This window comes from Synchytrium microbalum, assembly GCF_006535985.1.
Source record: "Synchytrium microbalum strain JEL517 chromosome Unknown SmJEL517_scf0047, whole genome shotgun sequence".
Classification (NCBI taxonomy): domain Eukaryota; kingdom Fungi; phylum Chytridiomycota; class Chytridiomycetes; order Synchytriales; family Synchytriaceae; genus Synchytrium; species Synchytrium microbalum.
This window is the reverse complement of record NW_022158396.1, coordinates 104467-116722: the sequence shown is the minus strand read 5'-3', so window position 1 is coordinate 116722 and position 12256 is coordinate 104467. Positions and strand designations below refer to the sequence as shown.

The following is a 12256-nucleotide window of genomic DNA, read 5'->3' as shown; positions in this document are numbered from 1 at the left end:
TCCATATGCTGAATAATCAATTTCCATATATCTTGCTCTTCCTCATCGTACTCCTTTACACTGCTGTCCGATGGGAGAACGAATATCACTTGGATGGGGTTCATCGTCTTCTGAATCTGAATACTATCTATGTGAAGGGGAGTCCATATTCTTGACTGCGTCTTGATCCAATCTTGAGCTATTGCGATCATGTGAGCTATTTATACTAGATAGTCAAAGAAAATAGGCAAATGACGACGCAACTATTTTGTGCTGCATTAAACATATGAGCTGATAGAACTGAGGGATCATATGGCTGTGCCTGTGACCACATCCTCTCAGAAATTTGTAGAGCCAGATTGTGGTGTGGATTTGGGTGAACAATGTTGTGTTTTGTGTTTTGTATGAAACCAGAAACTTTGCAGAAATTGTAAAAGAGGTATCGTAGCGTAGGGGGTATGATCGGGTGATTGTAATTAATGCCAATGTGGGCTGTTATCAGGATCACGGTCGGCTCCAGTTTGTTTCAAATTGCCTTGGCGTCCAGTTTTTACGTGTAATAGCACGCCTTGGCAGTTAAGATCTCAACGCCACGTTTCGTTCATTGAAGTCTCTTTCTTAGTCGAGTATCATTGCACATTGCACTACAGCATCACATGAACATTGACTGTTCTTTTCTTCGCCAGAGTGCTGGAACTAAATGAACCTCGGTACACACCATCACCTTTGCTTGGAAACTCGTGACAAATCATTTATTTCCAATCCTATTTTGTCTTGCTATACATTTACAAGGGGAGTGGGCTCAATACAATAATAATGCGAAAAAAGAGGTGCGTGCTGTGATTGTTTTGTGTTTGTCCTTTTATAAATCCATCCTATGCCATCCATTCCGAAATCCCTCATGCTGAAGTTTCCAGCTTCGTCTTTTTAAGGTCACCAGCACCATGATCATGATCACCATCTGGTTTTCGTTTGAGTTCGCTGGACTTGCGTTCTGGCAAAGTGATACTGGTCATGGTTGATCCATTGGCAGCACCATTGACGTGACCATTTGCAGCTGATTCTTCAGACTTGACCTTTTTACTGTCTCCAACATCATCAGGGTCTTCTGATTTTCGTTTGTTGGCTCCATTGATGTTTTCTGTTTTGACTGTAGTGGTGGTGTTATCGTCAGCTTTGACAGTTGCTGCGACAATATCACCGTTGGTTGGTTTTGTGTCGTCTACTTTGTTATCGGTGGTTGAGATGCTTTTGTTGCTTCGTTCATTTCGAGCTCTACCATTATCTCGACCTTTTCCTTTTCGATCTTTCTGGTCTCGTGCACCACCTCTATCACTTGCACCACCACGAGGTCCTCGACCACTTGAACTACCACCATTACCCCTACTATTGTTGTTGCTTCCATCTTTTCGATTGTCGCTTCGTTTGCTGTCTCTGTCTTTTCGATCACCGTCACGGTTCCTGTTGTTGTGTGGTGTTGGTAGATTGGCTGGGTTGCTTGGACCAGGGTTCCTATCACCGTTTGGATTATAGATTCGTTCTTCAAGTGTGGCTTTCATTGTGTTTTCATATGCTTGCCAAAAGACAGATTCTTCTTCTGGCGTTGCCAATCGGAATGTGGTTGTGCCATTCAACAAGCCATCAGGTTTGGCCCTTGTGGCACCAAAGTGTTCAAAGGCAATTTGGGCATCACCTGGATTATGATATAAGATCAAACCATCGTCGCTGTTTTCTGGTTTGTGAACCCATTTGACTTCGAATGGTTGCCCAAAGTATTCCTGAAGTCATGAATAAGAACTACATGTGAGTTGAATTCCAACATGCGCAGACAAGCAAAAAGAGGCAGGCTGGTCTGATATGCACACCTTGGCAATAGCCATAAAAGACTGGCCTTCAGGTATGGCTTCCATTTCAGTAGCTTTGAAATGTAACAAGGCACCATTGAGACGATCTGGAAGCTTGATTGCTTTTGGAGGAGGAGCCAATTGATGGTCACCAATCTTCCAATGAGCATTCTTGGCTTTCTTTTCTTCATCTTCCAAGTGTTCGGCATATTTCCTGTTTATATATTCTTCCCTGTTGTTGTAAGAGATGTTGTTAGGAGTATTGTTCGTGAGCAAAGGAAAGACCGGCAGAAGGAGAGGAGACACGTACTTCATGTTGATAGTCAATGGAGTATTACCATGTTTTGGATCAGCTTCGAATCGAGCTTTCCGAGCTTGATGAGCAAATACGAATTCCACAAATGCTGAGCCCTGTTATCAAAGGTGCAGATGATCAGATCATTGCTCAACGAGCTTCCCACAAGGAGAAGAGCAAAAAGCAAAACTTGCAATGTCAATGTCACAATACCTTGAATTTGCCAGTGTCCTTATCCATACGTAACTTGACAGCCTTCACATCGCCACCATGTATTTGGAAGTGTCCTTTGATTGTTTCTTCAGGCTCGTTCAAGTCTAGTGGGAAGCCTCCCTACAAGAAAGCAAAAAAAAAGCATTTAAGAACCGTTGAACAGCAATTTCACACAAACTCGTCAACACCACCATATGCGCATCAATCACAGGCATCAATCACATAACAAAACTTACAACATAGATAGACTTTTGTATTGGGCTGAGGCCATCAATACGACCAGCGTTCAATTCAGGAGGGTAGCCTCGTCGTCGCACATACAATCCGTCTTCCGAGACTTGAAGCAATTGAGGAGACCTCCGTAAAGCATCAGCAATGACTTCGACGTTGGTATTGAGCTTCTTCATATTGTTGAAGGTGCTCAGGAGCTCGAGTTTGAGCCAGCCATTGTTGGCGTGGAGGGATCGTAGCAACCATAAGTCGGTTGGGAGGTTGGCGTCTACGTTAATAGAGTGTACATGAGTTAGCTTCTTGTCTTCTTTGAGGTGGTTTGGGCTAGACTTGAATGCCTGATCTTTTTTTTCTGATGTCTTGACCCAAAAATGTTGGAAGCGAATTACAAGCGAACGAAGGACATAACAAGTGTATCAAAGCTCCATGGTCGTGATATTCAATTACCTGAGAAGTAGTACTCCACCTGAGTCAAGATTTTGGCCTTCATATCGTCAGATTTAGCGAGTCTGGCAGCTTGCTTTTTGGCATCTTCAGCATCTATCTTGGCTTGTCGGTCTGCTTTGAGAGCGTCGATGAGTGCTTCGTCGTCGGAAAGTTCTTCAATGGAGACCATCGTCTTTTCGGCTTCTTCTTGTTTTATGGAGTGGTCGTTATTGTCGGTAGTCATATCTTCAGGTTTTTTTTTGGATTTTGTAGAAAATCGAAACTACGAATTTCGGATGTTATCTTGAGCTTAACGGCACTAGTGAAGCGGTAGAGACGTGCATTCGCGCTATATCATGACCGGTCGAGTTCTTTAGTTTGCTATGGGTTGCTGTGTTGTTGCTGATCGTGCACGAATGATTCACCTTCAATTGATCAAAACGTGAATTGTGACTAAACATGAAAAGAATTCTTGCTTTCTTAACATTACTTTCGTAATGTATGCGAGAAAATAAATATATATTCATGTCCAGTAAGCTCCTCCGTACCAACTTGGTGTCGTGAAAGCAAACAATAGATAAGTGAATCCCGTGATTCCAAGCAAATACGACGCAGCATATACTATCAACCAAGAAGAAGATCAGTTTACAAAATCAACAAATCGCATCGAGTGTTTTACCGTTTCGGTATCTAGAAGGCCTAAGAGCTGCTCCAAAATCTGGCAGTCCCATTATATTACAAAACACATGAGAAACCGTTGGACCAGCCAAGTGTCCTAAATATGATCGAATTGAGTGACAGATCATTGTCTGCTCAAAGTCATGGCTCACCGGTTCTCATAAACAAGAAGGAGGTATACCATCCAAACAGGGTGGTATAAGACAACTGAAGCACTAATTTGGAGTTGTTTGAGATTGTAAATCATATAGAGGAGATGCCCACGAGGCACTTACGAGCTCCTTGTAGGGCTCTAATAGCGGCCTCTCGTGTCCTTCCGTGCATCCGATAAACCTCCATCGCATGATGTAAATGAGCTAAAAAAACCATATCAATTGATGAATTGGGATGACTTGGCTCCTGATCTTCAAACCATTACTTGCCAGCTCCAAACAGCAACGGCGTAATCAGAATAATACCAGACTTGGACCATCCTCCTGCATACATGACTGGTATCATACATGCTCTAAACACCCATTCTTCGACAACTGGTCCCTAAATTTGCCAAAAATCCATCAAAATACTGCCACATCACAAACGCTCGACTCCAAATCAAGTCCAACATACCACAAAATAAGTCCTCCACGTCCTCAAATCTTTAGCAAAATCCTGCACGTGGCCCCTCCAAGTCCAATTCCTCTGAAATGGAAGCCTTCCTTCAACTCCATTCACAACCAACGGGCCCAGAAACAAAGATGCAGTCAAGATCAAGGGACAGATTGTCGATATGAGTAGGTGATCTATGCGTAATCCCATCAGCCATGCTAGTTGAGATAAGGTTTGCTTCTAAAACGTAAAAAGGAGGTTAAGATGGATGTTGGACGTTTTGATGACGTTCCGATGCGTTGCGAATACATACTCTACCCTTATAAGCAAACAGAACATACAGCACTATGGTAGACAGTATGCAGGATAGTCCAACGCCCATAAACCGTTGCCGTATGACGCGTGGATCGTCTCTTGGAGCATTGTACGTGCGTTTGGTTTTAAAGATTGATAGGGAGGATAAGAAGAGGCCAGTCAATAACGAGCATGCAGAAAAGGATTCGTAGGCGGTGAATATTCTTGTTGTGATCATTTGGGTCAAATCATTTGGTTGTTGCAGTTTTGTGATTAAAGTTTGTTCGAGTTGGAGTGGAAGCTTTTGAAGCAAAGGAAGTGAAGAGATATAAATCTTGCAAAGTGACGTCAAACAGCACTATTCTCTGCCGTGACTACGTCATCAAGCGGGTCATTGATCTGTCGCTAACTACAACTGTTCGCTCGAGCTGACAGAGTGAAGGACAATAGCTTGCGATGTCATATTTGAGGTCGAATATATCAGTTCATTTTATGTAATGGCGTTTGTACAGAAAATATTTCGACTCCGTCCTCTGAGGTACTCATGTAAAGTGCGATGAGCCGGCCGACGAAAAGGTATCATCATACTCTTTTCGACCTCCGTTGCAATAGCAGTGACAAAGAGTCATCGAGTCACTGCAAGTCCTGCAGCTCTAACAGGAGTAATGATTTGGAGGATGCGGGGATCAAAAGTAGCATTAATAAAAAATTCCCATCTAGTTTTGGATCGAAATGTTCTTAGCTGTTGAAGACGTTGAAGCGAAGCATACAGACTGAGCTTACAACACTTTGGTAGAATTGACTTAGTGAATTCTGATATGAATGCAGACTCGGGAGCAGTATGGATCACACACCAGCAGCAATTTGAGAGAATTGAGATTCAAGAGTTTCGACACGTGCCGTTAAGACCAGCAACAACAGTTTATATGAAAAAATGCATTTCTGCGCAAAAAAAAGGAGTATACCGTGAAATTACTGTCATCCTTCTGATGCCTGAAATTATGGGCTCTGACAAGGAGTCCAGGCGTCCTATTTTACTCAAGCATTGCTCTGAAACACCCGGTAGGCAGGATCCAAGACTAGAAATCCCAAAGTGTGCTATGTGTGCAAGAGTGCAGCCATAAGGTCAGCAAAAGTGGTGGACGTGAAAAATGTACGGTGGTGCTGCGAAAATGTGTCATTTGGTCGACCAGGCTCGTTTAGGTGAATATGGATAATATACACTATCACTCGAGAAGGTGGAAATGTTGAAATAAATCGTTTCAAGTGTCTCAGAGCCGTTGTTTTTGCTTCTGTGCATGTCTGAAAATGTTTGCGTCAAGGATACAATGTCACGTCAAAATGTTCATGACTGGTGAGGCGCCAGGACTATCTGGAGGACGGGATTTTGGAATTCGACCTGCAAGAATCCACTTTTACTCCTATTTTTATAGAGCGATCTATCAGTGTTGGTTTAAGTGAAAGGAGGATCAAGGCTGTGAATGCCAAAAGTTACGGCTCGACAGAGGTTCAAACAGTCCCAAATTGATTTTAGATTACTTCAAAGTGTTAGGAGCTTGTCCGTATGTGTCTCGTTGGTAATTCGTCACATGTCAACACTGGTTCTCGTCAAAGTTGCGAGCAATAACTACTACACTGCTGGGATGTCACACGTTTAATGACGCATGAAGATAGTAGTAACAAAAGAGTTACAGAATTTGAGAACTTGAAGATTGCCGCATATCAATAAGGAAATGACGCCCAAGGCCAGGTCTAAGGTCTTAGATCTGAAAATTGCATTGAGCCTCCTCTCCTTTCACACCAACATCGGCTCCCTCAAACTTGAAACAGCATGGACGTATGGACGTATATTGACACTCCGAAATCAATTGTTGGGCAGTGTATGTCATGCTCCAATACTTGTGGTTTCGTGGTCAAGCATTGAAGAACGAGATGATACCTGCTTAAACAAGGCAAAACTTGATCAGTTCATCTTAGATCAAATATTTGAGTCGTCAGAATGCTACTAGATTATGCTGGAAGCTGCTAATTACGTACAATTATCAAAGGCAAGCACAACGGTTTTTGTGCTGGCAGTTTCTCAACGACGTGATTTTGAAACCATGATTTTAACGCGAGATTCACGACTGTATAGATAGCCGTAATGCAAATATCTTGTATTCTTGTATTGATACAGCCAACGGCCCGATAAAGTTTGTTACGTGGGAACTGACCAGTTTCAAAAGTTGGCCGCCGTTTTGTCACCGACGAGAAGAATTCTACATAGATCAGGGCGACAGTAGTAGTAATGGCGATGTTCCAACAGTTCGAAACTGTAGCGTGACGACTAGAACTGAGTTGTATACGAGGAGATCCAATTATTCCATCTCCGCCGTGTGCTCGAAACCACCCGAGCTGCCAAAAAAAAACAGTGACGTCGAAAAACAAGGGAGACGAGAGGAGTGGAGATGTGTCCCTCCAGCTGGAAGGCAAAAATTCAGTTGAAGGACGAGAGCGGATATTTGCATTTACTCTCGAATCTCGCCCGGAATTCATCAAAGCTGTTGCGAACATATACCCAGCAGGATTTTATGCTGGACACCAACTCGACGGAACTAGATTTGGCCGGGTATGTTTGAAGCAGCTCTGTTTACGACTCAAACGGCGCAACATGTCCCTACTATTTCCCTCCGACATAAGAGTGGTTGTTTTGGCAAAGACATGACTCCAACATTTCATTCTTGCATTGTGAGCTGACCCCTTCTAACTGAACCCTGTACTAGACTGACTGTCATTATACGTATCATACACAATGAAGAAGTACCCAAGCTCCTAGCTCCATTTAGTAACGACCACGATGTTGTACGTCTCCACCTCCACCTGTCAAAAATTCCGACTCTTCACTTGCCTTGCATCGACTGTCGGATAGTGTTTTCGTACTAACTTATCTGTTTTTTATTGATTTGCAGAGGACGTGCTCTATTGTGCTTAAGGAAACCGTCTTTACTCATGATGGTGATCCAGAAAAACCATATTTCAAAGTCCATGAGAAGGAGGAACTCGTTCCTTACGATGATCGCATTCGCGCATTGATATCTGGCGGTGCTCTGGAGGAATACAAGACAAGGTTTCTCTATCATCATTTGATTATACCATGTCGCCTAGATCTCGTTCTAACTCTTTTGTTTATCTAGTCAAATCTTTCACGACGTGCTGCTGAAATATCCTGGAATAAGTGTGCGCTGTGTAGGCAGCTTTATCAATCTGAGGAATGTCTTTGAGTGGAATGGAATCATACTGGATGTCGACAGGTGTACATTCTCATTTGGCGATGGGTTCTTTTGTCGATTCTTACCCGACGAGGATGTCATTGCCAAGTTTCTGACGTATCTACAAACATCTGGAATTGTTTATGCTGTAAATATGACTAGCAAGACAGACTTGTTTCTGCAAGGTCTACGAGCAAATGGTGGTTTTGTGCAACAGTAAGTGCTGGATGCTGTTGCAGAAAACATGGACCATTCCCCTATGAGACCTGTGTTGCTTACTACCCTCGTGTTTCTCCGCCTGTAGGACACATCCAAGAATGCCAACTCCAGTAGCCTCCTCATCTAATACAAATCCACCTCCAGAGCCTCAACATCCTCACATGGCGATATCAGACCGCCCTCATTCATCTAGTCTCATGCCACTCCATTTAATGAATCCAGCTCTACCTCCACCCTCCACTTCTTCGTCTTTAATACCGACAACACTACAACCCATGGCCATGAGCCACGTCACTCAACCGCCAGCCACAACGCCATATTACATGACGTCTCTACCTAATAGTATGATCCAGCAACCGCCTAATACGTCAATACCAAATAATATGATGCAGCAGCAACATCAACCTAATATATCTCAACAACAACAGCCACCGCAACAACTACAACAACAGCAAATGAAACAGCAACAACCACAGCAGCTTCTACCATCAGTAATATCATCATCAATCCTTAATCCGTCGTCACAACAACAGCAAATGGCTGCTCGAACAATACCACCGCCGCCAATACTGCAACAACAACAGCACCAGCAACAGCAGTTACCGCAGCTGCAGGATCAAGGCGTGCCGCTACCGCATATGATGCCACGACCAATTGATACCTCAATGTCAGCAATAACACAGCAACAGCAGGCACCAACTTTACGGCAATCGCCACCGATAAATCGTGGGCCTTCTAGTAGTGGTATATTACAACAGCAACAACAGATGCAACAACAACAGCAGCAACAACAGCATGTACAAATACAGCAACAACAGCAGCATCAACAGAATCAACAAACAACGATAGACTCGCTCATGTCTGAACAAGAAGCTATTGCCGAAGTACAACGAAAAAGGAATCGTGAGGCGTCTGCTAGGTATCGGAAGAGGAAGCAGCAGGTATGAAATAAACTTTATAAGTCTCCAAGTGTGTTTTTTGCACTCCCGCATTCTTACACATCCTTTCATGTTCAACCTACAATAGGAAGTAGACGACATCCAAAAGCGAATGACAGACTATGCAGACGAAATAAAAGCTCTGAAAGCACGCATCGATATCCTCGAAGCCGAAAACCGCGTCCTCAAACGTGGATTTCGAGATTCGTCTCGTAGTGATAACGGCAGCATTGACAACAACACTACTTCCATTCTCTCGTCCTCAATCCCACCACCCCAGCAACAGCAACAACACAGCACAAGCCGTTCAATAGACCATATGGAAACATGTATCCCCATCACCAAAGGCACCCAATCCTCATCATCAGCATCACCACATGCATCATACCAGTATAGTAGTAACAGTAATAATAGTGGAAGCAGTGGTGGTAGTGGTAGTCTGCATTATGAGGATGGGAGGAATGTGCATGCGTTGCAACAGCAACAGTTACAACAACAGCAGGCTGGATATGCACAAATGCAGATGCTGGAGCAGCAGAGGGTGACAAGTCCACGAACTAGAGTTGGGTCTACGTCGACTGTTGGGAGTGCTGCGACGCCGGAAGGGTCGATAGATGATTTGAATGATGGTGGGAGTGTCAAGCGGTAGAATGTGGTTGTGTGTTTACTTTATTTGTTACCCTTGTATCTAGTTCTCGCAAAGCATAGTGCAACCATTCTAGAAAGTAATATTTCAAAAAAGAACGCAACATTCATCCAATATAACTTGCAAGCCGGTTTTTGGCCCCTTCGCGAACATACGACGGTCTCCTTGATTTATAGCATAGGTTTCTATTCTTTACAGTAAAAAAAGCGAATCAAAAAGCAGCAAAAGTCACAAGAAGAAAAATCCACCATTAAGTTCAAGCCCAGATTGGAGCAAAAAAAGGTTTTATATTGTGTTTTTCAAATCCTCGACACCTCCACCAGCACCCCAATCTCTCTTTGCTCTCCTCACCAACCCGGATGGAAATATATATATAAAGAAGCTCCATATCTTGCTGAATGACAGTGTTTTATTCCTTCTAGGATTTGCTTTTTTTCGTTCGGGATCATATACACGCTGCTTCTTTAACCACTATAGATATGGTAAGATTGGAGTTAGGTATTGCACGGGAAAGGAGGGGGAGATGTGAAGCCAAAAACATGAAATAGCGATTATAATATCGGATGCAGGAGAGCCGGCATGACAAAAACGACCACAACCCCAACGAGGTCAGCAGCAAGGAAGTGTTTGTAACATTGGAGGGCCAGTCGGAAGACAGAAAAAGCACTGGTCCTTGATATATGTGACGTGACAGGCCCGTCTTCCAACACAAAACGCTAACAACACAATAATAAACACGCGATAGAAACTCACCTCTTGAAAAGCAAGATGGCGATTTGGCCCAAATAAAAGTAGATAAAGTGCTACTCACAAAAAAACAGAATCAGAATCGTTGCTGAAGTAGACCTCGAAATCCAACTCTCTCCCCAAAACACAACCACACAGACGTACCTTTGTTTCATGCGTAACATACGACCCAAAGTTCCTTCCCACAATACAATGCCAAGTAGGGTTGTATTTCTTGTCGAATTCTCGCTTGATGAATGCCGCGATATCCTTTTCGATATTGTATTTCTCCATGGCTTGGGTGGCACAGTCTACAGCGTCTTGCTGCATTTCTTCAGACATGTCTGCGTTTTTGATTACGGCTTTACGGTCAGACATCCTTGTGATGAGATGTGTGGTGTAAGAGGAGGGGTTAAAGTGGCAAAGTAGAACACGATAGGTTCTATGAGGTGAATGGAGGGTTAGATTTGATTTGTTTGGTTGTATATATGTGGATTTGGAATATTTGGGCTTGTTCAATCTCTAGTTTCGTCGTCATTCTTGCATGGTAGATTAATGCATAATTTTTCAAACAAATTGATGACATTTGCGTGTACGATGGTAAGATGCCATATGGCAAGATATTCCAATGCATACTATGCAGATGCAGTACTAGGATGCAATACATCGTTCTTCTCTATATTGTCATAATCATTGACATTCCCACCAACAACTCCCATTCCTCTTTTTTCCAAAACGGGACGTGTTTGTAAAGCAAATGCAGATAGCGTAATAGTGGAAACTTGATTGTTGCATGCCATTACATGACGGGATAGTGTCCTCGTTCAACGTACCTCTTTGCTGTTTTCGGCTTCTAATCACCTCAGTTGACTTCGGTGGGTGAGAGAAAGATCTGAGAAATTTGGAGATGGTGGTTGAAGAATGAGAGATACTTGATTTACGCGTATGTATTTACGTGTATTGACCACAACTGATGCATGACCCATCCTTCAACTGGATGATGCGAATAGATATTCTTTTCGAGAACTACTGGTGCATATACTGACGTGTTTCAAGGTTATTTTAGAGTCGCAAGTTAATGGATTTCAATGATTTTCAAGTATTACGCGCCTAATGTTAATTAGGGCTCTTGTGTACACCTGGGATCAACGATGTTTTGAATGCTTTTGGGAAGTACCTACTACTACGGATGAGAAACCCAACCAAATGTTGTCAAAAGACATGATTTAAGGCATCATACGTGAATCTCATACCGATGTACGCTTTCCCCTTTCAATTGTGACCAGGCATCTCTCATTTGACTGGATATCACGTCCCCTTCGTTTCCCACGAAGCTAGTAGTTTAGAATCTGAAAGGGCTCTGGAGGAGGCAACAGACGATAAAGACCATCGTATTATTTGATTGCCAGTGTAAATTCATCTGTGTGTGTAACTTCTGGTTGTCCGCGTCCAAACTTTGAACGTGGGTTTGACTCTAACAGTTTCTTCATTCCACACCATAGATAAAGTTGACGGAAGCCGATCCACATCATTTGGATTACCGGCACCAGCAGTATCAGCAGAAGTCAAGAGGACTGCACTTGTCTGTCTACATCTGTCGGTCAAGCTTGGACCAAAAACTCCATATAATCTGAGACGTACCAAGCTATATCTCGGAACTCAGGGGAATATCAAAAAATTGATGGACGTGATCATGCCGCCAAGGGAAGGCGATTGTCAAGCCCTTTTTGTATTTTTTGTTCGCACCAAAGGCGGCTACAAGTGCTTTTCAACTCGTATTGACGAAGCAAACAGTAAGTGAATTTCGAGCACTTTGATATCGCATTTGCAACCACCTGATACAAGCCACCCTGTTCTTACAATAGATCCAAGAAATCAGGCTGCCTCGAATTGGGAGCCCTAATGTCATGTCAGTTCCTGAGCGTTATGGATTG

The 12256-nt window shown here is 43.1% G+C and overlaps 3 protein-coding genes across 3 annotated transcripts; all 3 read right to left on the bottom strand.

The window, feature by feature from the left end:
- Positions 1 to 878: 878 nt before the first annotated feature.
- On the bottom strand, positions 879 to 3232 carry SmJEL517_g05342 (uncharacterized protein; the record flags this gene model as incomplete). The annotated part of the gene is made up of 6 exons (XM_031171268.1): positions 879 to 1757; positions 1845 to 2055; positions 2134 to 2234; positions 2332 to 2451; positions 2568 to 2830; positions 3010 to 3232. 6 exons carry the CDS (start codon positions 3230 to 3232, stop codon positions 879 to 881), a joined length of 1797 nt encoding a protein of 598 aa, XP_031022782.1.
- A 279-nt stretch (positions 3233 to 3511) lies between these two features.
- SmJEL517_g05341 (uncharacterized protein) lies at positions 3512 to 4783 on the bottom strand (the record flags this gene model as incomplete). The annotated part of the gene is made up of 7 exons (XM_031171267.1): positions 3512 to 3609; positions 3668 to 3763; positions 3819 to 3873; positions 3942 to 3999; positions 4085 to 4200; positions 4273 to 4491; positions 4565 to 4783. 7 exons carry the CDS (start codon positions 4781 to 4783, stop codon positions 3512 to 3514), a joined length of 861 nt encoding a protein of 286 aa, XP_031022783.1.
- A 5562-nt stretch (positions 4784 to 10345) lies between these two features.
- On the bottom strand, positions 10346 to 10700 carry SmJEL517_g05340 (uncharacterized protein; the record flags this gene model as incomplete). Its single annotated transcript, XM_031171266.1, has 2 exons — positions 10346 to 10399; positions 10488 to 10700. The coding sequence occupies 2 exons, from the start codon at positions 10698 to 10700 to the stop codon at positions 10346 to 10348; spliced, it is 267 nt and encodes an 88-aa protein (XP_031022784.1).
- Positions 10701 to 12256: the final 1556 nt, after the last annotated feature.